General features: G+C 39.7%; 1 protein-coding gene across 1 annotated transcript; it reads right to left on the minus strand.

Moving 5' to 3' along the window:
* Window positions 1-244: 244 nt before the first annotated feature.
* On the minus strand, window positions 245-10,356 carry LOC102902015 (probable inactive serine protease 58). The gene is made up of 5 exons (XM_006929434.4): window positions 10,020-10,356; window positions 9,087-9,243; window positions 3,429-3,679; window positions 925-1,061; window positions 245-533 (listed from the first exon to the last, which is right to left on the minus strand). The coding sequence occupies exons 1-5, from the start codon at window positions 10,057-10,059 to the stop codon at window positions 384-386; spliced, it is 735 nt and encodes a 244-aa protein (XP_006929496.1). The 5' UTR covers window positions 10,060-10,356; the 3' UTR covers window positions 245-383.
* Window positions 10,357-16,142: the final 5,786 nt, after the last annotated feature.

The raw sequence follows: 16,142 nt of genomic DNA on the forward strand, positions 1-16,142 counted from the left end.
ACCCAGAATGGCTTTCTCTGTGCTCTCATGAAACCTCTTATCTCCATTGTAACAATAGTCATCAGGTAGAATAATCGGCTGTTTGATGGAGATGAGAGTCACTCTTTTATCCCTTTCATATGCGGTGCCTACTAAATTGCTGATAACTCAATAATTTTTGATTGAATGAACAAATGCTGGGGGAGGTTGTTACATTTCTCATCATGCTTACAGTTTATATATCAAGAGATCAGTGATCACAGCATGAGTTCTTAGTTCATTTTTTTTTGTTTACTGAATGTTTTCTGTTTGAACTCTGTTCAAAAACAAGAAAGATCAAGAGCTGTGAATTCAGTGTAGAAATTATGAAGATGTTGCACTGAAGACGGGGGAATGGAAGGGCCTCAGTAATTATTTATGACTTTCAAGATCCATCTTGCATGGTGATAAACTTCTGTGAAGAACCCTTCGCTTCCCAGGGTGATACTTCCTTTGGCCCAGGACAAGATTCCATGCAACCTGCCATCACAGATGGCCGGGGCGGCTGAAACTTCCTGCCAGAGAGAAGGAATAGGAGGTCAATGTTGCTTTGTCCTCATGGAACAAGAATAAATCCCAAGAGGTGGTAAATTATAGTTGAAGAGGCATCTAAAGGACGGGACTCATTTGTTTTTGAAAGGTAACAACCCTCTCTTCACGTCCACCTAGATCTCACCTCTCTTGGTTCAAGCTCGAGCCCAAACTGAATGGAAGAAAGAGGAGAAGGGACAAATGATTCTACCCAGAGTCTTTCCCATTGCAAAATGAGGGAAGGGGAACTAATGACAAACCCAAAATCTCGGGGGAGAGAGGAGAGGGACTCCAGGCCTTTTGGATGAGTGCCATGTGATTTTCCTCAACTACCTTCAAAGTCCCCTTGCTATCTTTCTGTCTGAAGAAAGTTACCTTAGTTCTAGATAAGATGTTTAAAGGTTGTCCCACACACATGATGCGTGCTGCCATTATTTGTCCCACCATGTTCTGGCAGTCATTGAGGGGGAGAGAATATTGGTTTATCCAAGTCAGGATGTCAGGGTCGCTGACTGTGGGGAAAAGGAAGACAAATAACATCTAGTCACTCTGCTTATCACCCATACTCTTGTAATCGGCCCCTATTTTGAGAAATCCTTCTTAGGGTTTCTCATTCAATATCTGTGTCAAATCAGTAGATTCAGAACATGATGTCCCCCTCACATCAGAAATCAGATCTGTAGTTCCCTCTCTACTTGCCTAATTTAGAAACCTTTCAAAACCCATGAAAAGATTATAAATGACATAAAAGCAGTCAGACACAAAGCCATTGTCCCTAAGAAACCTTTATTTTTGGCGTCGAATTTTTTACATTTAATCATAAAGGGAAAAAACTATTTTTAATGTGTCTGAAGCTGTTTTTTAATGAAATAGATTGTTTAAAAGTGGATTATTTGTAAGTGTATGAAGTTATGGTGCTCATCTTCCTCATAGTGATTGTTACTCAGCTGTTAACCTTAGGATGCAAGGATTCTGACCACAGTATTAAAGAATTCTAATCTCTGGTGGAGAGTGACAAGGAGGAAGGAAACAACAAAACTGATTAGAGATTGCTCAAACTAAGCCTAGTGTCACTTATGGAGCAGAATTTTTCTCATAGTGTATCCAACCTAGCGTCCTAAAACACAAAGTGTCAGGTCAGACAAGAAAGAGGGGAATTATGTTCAGTTTTAAGTTTTTATGGGAATTGAATTGAAATGCATAGAATAAGCTAGGTGAAAGTAACCAAGTACTTGAAATAATGAATTCCTAACAAATATTTGAAGCCTTGCACCAAAGAGCTTACAGAATTATTTTGTCACTGTGATTCTGACATGAAGAACCTATGTGATAAAACCTTCATATGATTTTATTTTGTTTTCAAATGATATGTAATAAATTATTTTTCGATTACTTTGAATAAGGCTTGTAAAGTCAAGGATAAAAATTGTACACTTCAATTTGCTTAGAAAAAAATATTCATTTAGATTCCCAGGAATGTTGCTTCTGAATTAAAAATGAAATTGCCAAATACTGAGAATATCAAAGTTCTCACTTTTTATTTGTTTTTTTTTGTTTATTTGTTTTTGTTTTTGTTTTGTTTTACAGGAAAGATAGGAGTGTTCTGTGGCTATCAGCCCAGGGTTTAAACTTGATTAATATCATGACATTTGCCTCAGTTTCATCATGAAACTCAGTTTCATCATGTGTTCATCATGAACACAGTTTCATCAAGCTGATCAATCAGTGTCACTTTTTAAAGTCAGCCAATCAGACCGCCTGCAATAAACATGCCTCAAAGTGCCAAGCAGTGAACAACAATCTCACACAACAACCATGCCTCTATAGACATCAACCCCCTTAAGCTTCTTAAAGTCTTGTAATCCCTGTTCAAAAAACTTCTCCCAAACCGCATGTAGTCCCAGTACTCTGCTCTGCTCAGGGAGACGTTGTCTGCTCAGCATTGTTCTTCCTCACTGTGATCAGCAATAAATTTAGCTTTACCATTTCATTTCAGATATTGAGTGGTGCCCCCATCATCCTTTGACAATACAGAGAGCCCGATGGGTTACTAGCAGCCACATGAAGTAAAGGCCACCGACAGTCAACAGATGCGTAAGAAAGCAACTCTCTTCCTCAAGTGCCCGTGGTGAGACATGCTTCTGCAGAGACCAGGTCCCCTCTGCCCATGCCAATGAGAACTGAGAGGCTGGAGACATGTGTGCCTGAAGCAGAGGCTGTGGCAGTTTTTCCCACTGGTAGGTCGGGCCAGAGAGACACCAACAGTATGTCATAATCAAGTCCTCTGTGCATGCCCTGGTGTCCACTTCTAAGGGGGGACTGTTGGATGAAGCAGCAGGTATAAGAGTTGCCTTCTGTGTATAGGAGCAGCTCCCTCAGCCACCCCCACCTCTCCGGGTCCACCTGAGTGAACCGTATCGATATAGGTGTGGTTGTCTGCGGCGGGGGATGGGGAGTATCTTCTGCCAGCTCCCCACATGCTCTGTTTTTGTTTTCCCACTGCTGCTTGATGAATTGCTTGCTGGACTGTCAGCAGCCATCAAGAAGACAGTGAGCTACCCTCCCACAAGATGCCTTGATACTGTCTTTAGAGTGAGGACTCCTGGTTCCCCAAACCATTATTTGAATTCAGTTCCCCAGACTCTGGTCTTGAATGTCCTAGAGATACCACAGTTCCTGTGGCTCCACTCACTGGTATCAGATTGGCTGCCCTGTGTCAGCCTCTTCGGATTTCATCTCTCGGCAGGATAAAGTCCTGGCAGTAATCACGAGGGTCAGGAACATTACCTCATAGCTGCCATTCCCTTCACGTAAATCCCTCCACATTCTCCCCCAGCTCCAAAACCTCCTCAGGATGAAGAACAGAGTCGAACACTTACGGTTTTTGTATTCATTCCAAGTCCAGGTTGGGATAAAGCAGGAATCGTTAAATGCTAAGGGTTCCATAGATATGGCTATGGTTCCCACGTGGGAGTTGAGCGCAGCAGCCTTGGACAATTTTATCAGCATCAGGTCATTCTCCAGAGATTGTGCTTTGAATTCAGGGGAGGGCACAGTCAGTGAGTAATTCCGTATCTGCTCTTTCTTATTTTTGACGCTGGGTTGATAAACTCCCAGTCGGATTTTAACACTTTGGAAGAAAAAGGGCAAGGAGATAGAGAAGAGCAGGGTCAAAGAATGTCAGAACCACAAAAAATGCCAGAACTGACCCCCCCCCCCAACCATCTTAATTTTGTCTCTCAGACTTGAAAACTGAAGTGACCTGCTTTGGTTTGTGAAAGAGTACTAATAGTTTACGGGGTTGTAGAGTCTAGAGTCAGTGTGTATATAAAACCTGGGGTGTATCTGCCACCTCGAGTGCACTTAGTACAGTCTAGTATTGTTTATTATTATTATTATTATTATTATTATTATTATTAAGATTTGGAAAACATGCATAGGCAGGTGATAGAGATGTGCCCGCACTCCATTGTCCCAAGCAGCTCTTGAGCAAGTGTATTGAACCCTTCACTTCTGGATATTCTTAGGTCTCTCCCAGCCCCTCTATAGCCCCCATGTCATTATATTTATGATGTGCTGCCTACTTGTATCACTGATTCCCAAGGCTCTTAATCTATCAGGATGCCCACTTATCATTTTCCATTATATTCCCTGGACACATTCCAACATACGCGCTTCTATACCAGGAGTCCAATCATGTTACGGATACAAGAGCCATTTCCTACAAAAACCATTCATGCATTAGATCTGGCTGAGAGAAGAACATCAAGTTTTCCAACTCCAGTTCTTGGGAGGGGATGAACTGTCTTTACTTCATATTTCTTATGATGTGCAGAGCAGAGATCCCATCTGTGTTTGGGGTTTTTCTTTGTTTTGTGTTTTGTGTTTTTTTCAATACTTTATCTTTTTATTTAAAGTCAAGGTAGTTAACATATACTATAGTATTTGGTTTCAGGAGTAGAATTCAGTGATTCTTCGCTTACATACAACACCCAGTGCTCATCCCAACATGTGCCCTCTATAATGCCCATCACCCATTTAGCCCATCCCCCCTCCAGCAACTCCATTTGTTCTCTATATTTAAGATATGGTTTGTCTTCCTGTTTTTATCTTATTTTATTTTTCCTTCCTTTCCCCTATGTTCATCTTTTGTTTCTTTAATTCCACATAGGAGTGAAATCACATATTTATCTTTCTCTGACCGACTTATTTCACTTAGCATAATATACTCTAGTTCCATCCATGTTGTTGCAAACGGAAAAATTTCATTCTTTTTGATTGCCAAGTAACATTCCATTATATATATATATTCCATACATATATATATATATTCCATTATATATATATATTCCATATATCTATATTCCAAATATATGTTCCATATCCATATATATTCCATATCTATATATATTCCATATCTACATATTCCATGTCTATATATATTCCATATCTATATGTTCCATATCCATATATATTACATATCTATATATATTCCATATCTATATATTCCATATATCTATATATTCCATATATCTATATATATCACATCTTCTTTATCCGTTCATCAGTCGTGGACATTTGAGCTCTTTCCATAATTTGGTTATTGTTGATAATGCCATTATAAATATTGGGGTGCATTTGCCATTCAAATCAGCATTTTTGTATCCTTTGGATAAATACCTAGTAGTGCAATTGCTAGTTCGTAGGGTAGCTCTGTTTTTAATTTTTTGAGTAACCTCCATACTGTGTTTTCTGAGTGGCTGCACCAGTTTGCATTCCCACCAACAGTGGAAAAGAGTTCCCCTTTCCCTGCATCCTTGCCAACATCTGTTGTTTCCTGAGTTGTTAATTTCAGCTGTTCTGACAGGTGTGAGTTGGTACCTCACTGTGGTTTTGATTTGTATTTCTCTGATGATGAGTGATATTGAGCATCTTTTCATGTGTCTATTAGCCATCTGGATGTCTTCTTTGGAAAAGTGTCTGTTCATGTCTTTTGCCCATTTCATCACTGGATTATTTGTTTTTTAGGTGTTGAGTTTGATAAGTTCTTTGTACATTTTGGATACTAATCCTTTATCTGATATGTCATTTGCAAATATCTTCTCCCATTCTGTCGGTTGCCTTTTCGTTCTGCTGATTGTTTCCTTTGCTGTGCGGAAGGTTTTATCTTGATGAGGTCCCAATAGTTCATTTTTGCTTTTGTTTCCCTTGCCTTTGGAGAGTGTTTAGTAAGAAGTTGCTGTGGCCAGGATCAAAGAGGTTGCTGCCTGTTTTCTCCTTTAGAATTTTGATGGTTTCCTGTCTCATATTTAGGTCTTTAATCCATTTTGAATTTATTTTTGTGTATAGTATGAGAAAGTGGTCCAGTTTTATTCTTCTGCATGTTGCTGTCCAGTTCTCCCAGCACCATTTGCTGAAGAGACTGTCTTTTTTCCTTCGACATTCTTTCCTGTTTTGTTGAAGATTAGTTGGCCATAGATTTGTGGGCTCTCTATTCTGTTCTATTGATCTGTGTGTCTGTTTTTGTGCCAGTACCATACTGTCTTAATGATTACAACTTTAATAATACAGCTTGAAGTCCAGAATTGTGGTGTCTCCAACTTTGGTTTTCTTTTTCAACATTACTTCGCTTATTTGGGATCTTTTCTACACAAATTTTAGAATTATTTGTTCTAGCTCTGCAAAGAATGCTGGTGTTACTTTGACAGGGATTGTATTGAATGTGTAGATTGCTTTGGGTAGTACAGACATTTTAATAATATTTGTTTTCCTATCTATGAGAATAGACTGTTTTTCCATTTCTTGGTATCTTCTTCGATTTCTTTCATAAGATTTCTATAGTTTTCAGTATACAGATCTCTTTCCTCTTTGTTTAGGTTTATTCCTGGGTATCTTATGGTTTTGGTGCGGTTGTAAATGGGATCAATTCCTTGATTTCCTCTCCTGCTACTGCACTATTGGTGTATGGAAATGCAACTGATTTCTGTATGTTGATTTCATTTTATTTTTTTAAACATATTTATTTATTTTGAGAGAAAGAGGGAGACAGAGAATCCCAAGCAGGCTCCTCACTCAGCACAGAGCCCCAGATGGGGCTTGAACTTATGAACCATGAGATCATGACCTTCGCCAAAATTGGGAATCAGATGCTTAATGAACTGAGCCACCCAAGCACCCCACTGTATGTTGATTATATATCCTGTGACTTTGCTGAATTCATGTATCAGTTCTAGCAATTATTTGGTGGAGTCCTTTGAGTTTTCCACACAGAGTATCATGTCATCTGCAAAGAGTAAAAGTTTGACTTCTTCCTTGCCAATTTGTATGCCTTTTATTGTCTGTTTTATTGTCTGATTACTGAGGCTAGGACTTCCAGATGTTGAAGAACAGTGCTGGGAGTGGACATCTCTGTCGTGTTCTTGACCTTAGGGAAAAAGCTCTCAATTTTTCCGTATTGAGGATGATATTAGCTGTGGGTCTTTGTATATGCCCTTTATGATGTTGAGGTATGTTCCTTCTATCCCTACTTTCTTGAGGGTTTTTATCAAGAAAGGATGCTGTATTTTGTCAAATGCTTTTTCTGCATCTATTAAGAGGATCATATGGTTCTTATCCTTTCTTTAATTAAGGTGGTGAATCACATTGATTTGTGAATACTGAGCCAGCCCTGCTGCCCAGGAATAAATCCTACTTGATAATGGTGAATAATTCTTTTAACATACTGTTGAATTCAATTTGCTAGTATCTTGTTGAGAATTTTTTCATCCAGCTTCCTCAGGGATATTGACTGTAATTCTCCTTTTTAGTGGGGTCTTTGATTTTGGAATCAGTGTAATTTTGGCTTCATAGGATGAGTTTGGAAGCTTTTCTTCCATTTCTATTTTTTGGAACAATAAGAAGAATAGGTATTAACTCTTCTTTAAAGGTCTGGTAGAATTCCCCTGGGAAGCCATCTGGCCCAGGACTCTTGTTTGTTGGGAGATTTTTTGATTACTGATTCAATTTCTTTGCTGGTTATGGGTCTGTTTAAATTTTATATTTCTGGGGCACCTGGGTGGCTCAGTCAGTTAAGCGTCCATCTTCAGCTCAGGTCATGATCTCACGGTCTGTGAGTTCAAAGCCCGCATCAGGCTCTGTGCTGACAGCTCAGAGCCTAGAGCCTGCTTCAGATTCTGTCTCCCTCTCTCTCTGCCCCTCCCCCTCTCACACTCTGTCTCTCTCTCTCACTCTCAAAAATAAATAAACATTAAATTTTTTTTTAAGTTTTATATTTCTTCCTGTTTCAGTTTTGGTTGTGCATGAGTTTCCAGCAATTTGTCCATTTCTTCCAGACTGTCCAGTTTGTTGGCATATAATTTTTCAGAGTATTCTCTTATAATTGTTTGTATTTGATGTGTTGGTTGTGATCTCTCCTCTTTCATTCATGATTTTATCATGATTTATTTTATTTGGGTCCTCTCTCTTTTCTTTGTGATACATCTGGCTAGGGGTTTATCAATTTTATTCTTTCAAAGAACCAGCATTTAGTTTCATTGATCTGTTCTACTGGGGTTTTTTGTTTGTTTGTTTGTTTCTGTATCATTTATTTCTGTTCTAATCTTTATTTTTTTCCTTCTTCTTCTGGCTTTAGGTTTTATTTGCTGCTCCTTTTCTAGCACCTTTTAGATGTAAGGTTAGGTTGTGTATTTGGGACCTTTCTTGCTTCTTGAGATAGGCCTGAATTGCAATGTACTGAATGCAATTGTAATCCTCTTAGGGCTGCCTTTGTGGCATCCCAAAGGCTTTGGGCTGTCATGTTTTCATTTTCTTTTGCTCATTCTTTTGCTCATTTCTTTCATTGATTTCCTGATTAACCCATTCATTCTTTAGTAGGATGTTCTTTAGCCTCCATGTATTTGGGGGCTTTCCAAATTTTTTCTGTGGTTGATTTTAAGTGTTACAGCATTGTTATCTGAAAATACGCATGGTATGATCTCAGTCTTTTTGTACCTGTTGAAGGTTGATTTGTGACCCAGTATGTGTTCTATTCTGGAGAATGTTCCATTTGTACTTGAGAAGAATCTGTATTCTTCTGCTTTAGGATGAAATGTTTTGAATGTATCTGTTAAGTACATCTAGCCCAGTGTGTCATTCAAAGCCATTGTTTCCTTGGTGATTTTCTGCTTCAGTCCATTGCTGTAAGTGAGGTGTTAAAGACCCCTACTATTAGGGTATTTTTATCAATGGGTTTCCTTATGTTTGTTATTAATTGACTTATATATTTGGGGGCATATATATATATATATATATATATATATATATATATATATATATTGAATATTAGTTATTCTCCATGAGAGAGTTTCCTGACACCTTCCTATTGATCTCCTCTTAAGCCACCCAAATGGGTGTTACTTTTCCCATTGGGAAGGATATCCTCTCTCTTGCTGGGTCTTCTGGTTCCTTTAGAATGTCATTAAGACTTGCCGGGATATCCTATAAGACTTGCTTTTCTTTAAATAGATCCCTCCCAGTCCCAAGAACAAAGGGATACTTACGGTAAGGGGCAGTGGGCAGCTGTCAGTACCCACTCAGGGTGAATGAGAGTCCCCACACAGGGTTCTGGGCTGGACTGCAAATAGACCATGTAAGGAATAGTAAAATCTTCTGGTAAGTTCAGCTTATCAGCTTCAGACTCTCTGGCCAAAATGACTCCTAAAGAATTGACAGAATCACAGGTAGAGAGAGAGTCAAACAGGTTGTGGGGCAACACTTAGGGTAGTTTTTTTCAGCCTAAGGTTTTCAGAGATAATACCAAGGACTTCAAATTATTTTAAACATCTTTTTAAAAATCAGAGAGAAGCATGCATGCCACCCAAGCTATATGCTTCAGGGACACTGTCTTTGGTTGAGAAGGAAGCATATTAACATTAACTCATGGGCTGATCAGGAACTCTTGACTGGTAGTGTGGTATATTATAAAAATGGGGGAAAGTGAATTATTCCTTTCAAAACATTATTTTTAATTAACATGGCAACCAAGCATGGAAGTAATGATTGCATACCACCTGCCTTTGGTAGTGAGGGGATGGAAAGGCTTTGGTCAGGGCCCCGGGGCCTCCAGTGCACTGCCCCCAGCCTGCCTGCCTTCCCTGCCCACACTTCTGAGTCCATCTGCCAGGCAGAGGGAAGCATGGCTGTCCAGGGAAAGTGGCAGTCTAAGGTATCACACATTCAATCCTCAGGAGAGAGTGGGGCACTATAGTGACATATTCCAACTTACTCACAGGTCTCAGAGGGGATGGGAGAGCCCGCTGATTGGATAAGTCACATGGCTAGAGATTCCTTTTGTTTTTTTCAACAGTTAATTGAAGGAAATGCCTGCCTCTTCCTGTCTCTTCAGCTGTGGCTGACTGCTTCCCCTTCTGACCCTCCCAACCCTCCTGACCACTGTCCCATCCCTCGCCAGGAGGCCCAGGCCAGCCACTCACCAGCTGCACTCAGGAGAGTGAAGACGAGACACGGCTTCATGGCGGGCAGTGATCTTGCACTGGATCAAGCTGTAAATGTCCCAATCCTTAGTCCAAGTGCCCTTGGCAAAGACAGCTGGAGAGAAACATTAACTGGGGGTTAGGAGGAGAAGCAAAAATCTTATAGCAGTCTTGAAACTAGGGCTCAAACCCCAATTGTATAAGGCCTGGTTGGGCGCTGTCTCTGATCTGGGTGCAAGAGAGGAAGTAGCAGACCAAGTCAAACCCCTGGTGCTTCTTCTCTGATCCCAAATATCTCAGGAGTTATGATGTATCTGCTGACATTTTTCCTCCCTCTCTGTGACATAGCTTTTCTTTGTTGTCCCCTCCTCCCTTTGTGACTGGGTCCCCTCTCTCTCTGCCTCACTTGCTGTCTCCCTTCTTCTAAAGAGTCCCTCTGCCGTTCTTAGAGACTCTTCAAACACTGGGATGTGAAATAAATGTAACAAGTCTTTCCCCACCCCCATTTTCATCATGAGGCAGCTGTGGTCCTCATGGAAGTTATTGGCAAAGTCAGGACTCGGCCCTGAGTCTCTAGATTTTCTCTGCCATATCGAACTTTATCTGAGCCCTGTGCTCCCAGAAGACAGTGGCTGTCAAAAATCCTGTGGCACTTTTGTGCTCAGGGAAATGGCTTACCACAAAGAATTACCCTTCCACACACGAGTTACTAGAGACTCCATCCACTCTTTCTCATGGCTCCTGTAGAGCTTGGGATGACTCCCCTGTTTACCTGTGACAAGGCCAAACACCTTTCCCAGTTTGCTTGTAACTGCTGAGGTGGCCAGACAGACCCTCCAACTTCCCCATTCTTCATCTCACGAATGATTAGCTAGGCTTAGAACTCTTTATTACCTTGCAACTGGCTACACATAGAGAAAACACTTTCTGTTCAGCTGAGAAGTCCCGACTGGAAAATAATTGTTTTTTTGTTTTGTTTTGTTTTACTGCAAATCTCCACACCTGTAACTTGTTTCTTACTCCCTCTAAGGTGTCTTCAGGTAAAACCATCTTGCTGAGACTCTCTGATCTTTGGATCTGGGGTGCTCTTACTGAATAGTCTGAATACAGCCAATCCCTTTCCATGTACACTTTTTGTCTTTCACATGTATTACTCTTTTCAATATTCCTCTTTATAAGTTAGCCTTACATGATAACTTCCTGACTGTACCCCCCAGACATATGAAATAAATGTGGGTTCAATCAGGGATATTGGTTTACAATTTTCTTTTTTTGTGATGTCCTTCTCTGGCTTTGGGATCAGGCTCATGTTGGCCTCGTGGAATGAGTTCAGAAGTGTTCCCTCCTCTTCAACTTTTTGTAAGAGTCTGAGAAGGATTGGTGTTAATTTCCTCTTCAAGTGTTCGGTAGAACTTGCCAGTGAGGTCTGGCCATGGATTTTCTGTGCTGGGAGGTTTTTGATTACTGATTCAATCTCTACTCCTCACTGATCTGTTCAGATGATCTATTTATAAAGTGCTCAGAACAGTGAGTTCTAATGGCAAATAGTAAATGCTATATAAATGCTTGTTTTGTGAAATAACTGGAACCTTAGTATCTCCAGATTTTCCAGGCTTCTGGGGATGCCTTCTTTTTCTTAACGTCTAAATATTGTTGTGAAGTCCTACAGAGCGATGAAAAGCATGAGCTCTGGAGTCCAGCTTCTAGGATTTCATTCCTGGCTGCAGGACTTCCTAGCTGCCTTATCCTGAGAAAAACATTTGACCTCTTTAAGCCTCAGGGAGGAAAGAGATTTGTACCTATCTCATAGGATACTTGTGAGGATTGAATACTACTGAAAAGCATGTAAGAATGGTGCAACACATTGAGAAACAAAAACAATAAATACTAGTTGTTATAATGATGATGATTACATTTTCCACCCCTGCAACAATGAGAAATGGCTCCTGAATACTAAGAAGAGCAAACCTTCAGTATGTCTCTGGTTCACAGAATTGTGTATTTTGGCTCAGCACTGTCCCAGAATATGCTGCTCGTGAAAGTCAGGGATTCGGGGTTATTAAGTACCATGGGTTTAAAGTGTGCCCAGTCTAATACAGCTCTTTCTATGGAAATAAATTACTACCCCCTCCGGTTGTAACCAGGTTTCATGTGTGACACCCGGTGACAAATGTGGGACTCTGGACAGATGTGGGAGGAAGAGGAGGAGGACGGAGCTGGTCAGCAGTCCCAGCCTGCCCTGCGTGGCACTCATTCTCAGCAGGCTTCCTCCTCAGAGAAGACTTTTGTAAGGTGGCAAGGACTACCACCAAGTTCTGTGAACTAAAAAGCCTGGGAATTTCACTAAAAACAAGCGACATTTTTGTTTCGTAAAATCTATTCCATGTTTATTGAGAAAAATATAGAAAAGTAACAACAGAAATATGAAACAACAGTAAAAACTCACTAATTATAACTCCACTTAAAGTTGTCCACTATTAGCATGGCTAGCATTGCAATACTTTTTGCTCTGCCCATCCTCTCTCATTTTCCCTCAATAAAAAATGTTAATAATTCTTTGACTTTTCTCTTAAGAGCATTTTCAGGTTCACCGCAAAACTGAGAGGAAGATACAGAGACTTCCCATGTGCTGCCTGACCTCCCCGATCTCACACATGCATACAACCTCCCCCATTATCAACATCCCCACCAGATCGGTGCATCTATTACAATGGATGAACCCACATGGACACATTATTGCCACCCAAAATCCGTAGTTTACCCAGGATTCACCCTTGGTGTTATACATTCCATGGGTTTGGCCAAATGTACAGTGACATGTGCCATCATAGCATAACACAGAGTATTTTCACTGCCCTAATAGTCCCTGGGCTCTGTCTATTCATCCCTTCCCCCAACCCCTGGAAACTACTGGTCTTTTTATTGACTCCACGGTTTTGTCTTTTCCAAAATTCCATATAGTTGGAATCATCCAGCATTTAGCCTTCTCATTTTGGCTTCTGTCACTTAGTAATATACATTTAAGTTGCCTCCGTGTCTTTTTGTAGCTTGATAGGTCATTTTTGTTTTAGCCCTGAGCAATACTCCATTGGCTGGGTGTCCCACAGCTTATTTATCAACACACCTATGGAAGAACATCTCTGTTGCTTCCAAATTTTGACAATTATAAATAAAATTGCTGTAAACTTCCATGCACAGATTTTTGTGTGGAGAGAAGTTTTCATCTCGATTGTCGGATTATGTTTCAGCAGATTCCATAGCTGAGATGGGGTATAAACAGACAATGATTAGACTGAGTTACTCAGAATAAATGAGTATCTCTAAGACTAAATAAAGACTTTTGTATTTGTATCCATTCAACGAGACAGAACTTCTTAATGGACTTTTAAAAGTGAGACTAAAATAATACAAAGACAGTAAGTAAATATCTTTATTTTTAACGGCGTTTGAAAAGTTGATATCAATACTAAAATAACATGCTATAAAAGATAAATGATGGGGGCACCTGGGTGGCTCAGTCGGTTAAGCGTCCGACTTCAGCTCAGGTCATGATCTCACAGTCTGTGAGTTTGAGCCCCGCATCAGGCTGTATGCTGACAGCTCAGAGCCTGGAGCCTGCTTCAGATTCTGTGTCTCCCTCTCTCTCTGCCCCTCCCCTGCTCATGCTCTGTCTCTGTCTCAAAAATAAATAAAAACATTAAAAAAAAGATAAACGATGACAATGGTTCGGACTTCAATAATGAATTTAAATAAGGTTTGTAGGGTAAAAGAGGCTTCTCTTTGTCTTATTAGAACAAATATTCTCTGATAAATTCATCTTGAGCATATGTTGAAATTCTTTCCTGGCTAATGGGAAAACTAACAAGTGGATTATGGTGTGTACCAGTATGAAGTAAATTTCTACCCAGCCTAGCTATCCTGTATGAAAAAAATATTTGCATAAGGAACTAAGCTTCTAGGTGCAGATATCACTTTATTTTACACAGCTCCAAAAGGTCACAACCATGAGGTTGACAGTTGAGAGCCATCTTAGGGTTTACAGGAGCAAGTGATACATAAAGAAAACTCATCTGTTGCTATGATTAGACATGGCAAGAAAAAAACACTTTTGTCTCTATGCAGTTGTTCCTAATCTCAGATTGTTACCTCCTTATATTTCCGTATTTTTCTGCACAGATACCGTGTCTTCCTGGATCTTATTGAATCATGAATTAGGTATTTACTTGGAGTAAATATATTTTGGTGAGAGATATCTCTTCTGACTTTACAAAGTGGCTTTTTATTTCAAATTATAGGATGCTTTCATAGGTCTTTTTATGTGTTTCTCAGATTATACAGTTGACCCGTGAACAGCATGGGTTTGAACTGCACAGATCCACTTATATGCGGACTTCTTACAGTACAGGACTGCAAATGTATTTTCTCTTCCTTCTGATTTTCTTAACATTTTTCTCTGGTTTTCTTTATTGTAAGAATACCGCATATAGTGCATATAACATACAGAATATGTGTTAATCAACTGCTTATGTTATCAGTAAGGCTTCTGGCCAATAGTAGTCTATTAGCAGTTAAGTTTTGGGGGAACCATGAGTTATACAAGGATTTTTGACTCTGCAGGGTGTTGGTGCCCCAACCTTCATATTGTTCAGAGGTCAACTGTACTTTAGAAGCAGGTGTGTACTTTCCAGTCATCCACCCCTTTATCTGGTTTGCTTTTCTGTAGCATTTGCATTGATCAGCATTATAGTCTACCGTCTCTGTTTATTTGTTTTCTATTTACCCAGTGAGGACATATATACCATGAAGGTAGGGTTTTGACTATTTCTTCTGCCGTATCTTTAGAGCATAAGACAGGGTGGGGACATTGTAGGTCATCATTAAGTATTTGTTGAGTACGTGGTTGGATAAATGAATGAAATAGTTACATTGTCTCCACTGAGGGATGTACCAGATGTATTTAATCAATCTTCTATTAATGGATCTTTGGATTGTTTCTGGATTTTCAGAATTACATAGACAATGTATCAATACGCACCCTGGATTACTCTAGTGGAGATTGTGGCTGCCTTCTTAACATCCACTCCTCCTTCTCTTGGTAACCATCCTTATAACCATTCAGTTAACCAAACACGTACCAAGTTCATTGCGGAATGAAGGTCCACCCCTTGCTCTGAGGTTATGCTGGGTAACCTAATTGTAAATTAATCAGCATAATCCCACTAGACTATTGACTCAGGTTTGTGCCAGTGACCAAATTCAGTGAAAGACACACATTATGATGTCTGCCAGGGACATCTGGGAAAGAAACTTCCTAGATCTGATGGGAGTAACTTTGTCTTTCCCCCTTGATATAGACAAGGTAGAGTCAGGCTCTGAGGGCCATTTCAGTCACGAGGTTTTATCCTGAGGATAAAACTGACATTAATGCACAGGACAGAGACAGGAATCATAGGGTCCTTGACATTTTTGAATTGCTGAATCAAAGCATCCTTGAAGCCTTCCAAGTTTTTAAGCTTCCATTAGTACATCTTTAAAGGCCATTTGAGTTGGCTATTCTGTTCTTTGCAATGGAATGACTCCTAAATTATACACTCCCATTTATACTTTGTTTTTGTGGTTGTATGGATATTTCAATAGAATAGAGTTTTGGAAATGAAGTTTCTGGGCCAAAGAGCATACAGATTTTACATTTTAGTATAAATTTACAAATTATGAAGAGTTAGATTTTTTAAAAAGACAGTTGATAGAAAATGACAAGATAGGCTGACAAGGGAATATTGAATAGTATCAAGAAAAAGGATTTTTTTCCATACTTTTCTTTGGACCTTCCCTCATCTCTCATCTTTTATATAACTCCCTTAACCTCCCAGGTCTCTGAATCTGCCCTCTTCTTGCGGTGAGGTGGGTGGTGCTGGTGTGGAATAGAAAATGTTTTAGAGGAAACGGGAGAATCTTTAAGGTCATTTGTTTCTGGAGAGAAGCCTGAGATATTTAGTTAAGGTAGATCTAAAGCTACCTATTTTAACATAGAGGAGTTATATATGAAATTAATTAATTTAGGCCATATGCAAACATGAAAGCAGTTCAATGAGAACTCTGGAAATAAGACAGGACAACTTAGTT

Source organism: Felis catus, chromosome A2 (assembly GCF_018350175.1).
Source record: "Felis catus isolate Fca126 chromosome A2, F.catus_Fca126_mat1.0, whole genome shotgun sequence".
In the NCBI taxonomy this organism is placed as follows: domain Eukaryota; kingdom Metazoa; phylum Chordata; class Mammalia; order Carnivora; family Felidae; genus Felis; species Felis catus.

Excerpts from the sequence above, each read along its gene's own strand:
- LOC102902015 (XM_006929434.4), bottom strand. The coding sequence starts at position 10,059 with ATGAAGCCGTGTCTCGTCTTCACTCTCCTGAGTGCAGCTG. Across the intron at positions 1,062-3,428 it reads TTGGAATGAATACAAAAACC|TCAGCGACCCTGACATCCTG; the intron begins GTAAGTGTTCGA and ends TTTTCCCCACAG. Across the intron at positions 534-924 it reads ACATCTTATCTAGAACTAAG|GAAGTTTCAGCCGCCCCGGC; the intron begins GTAACTTTCTTC and ends TCTCTCTGGCAG.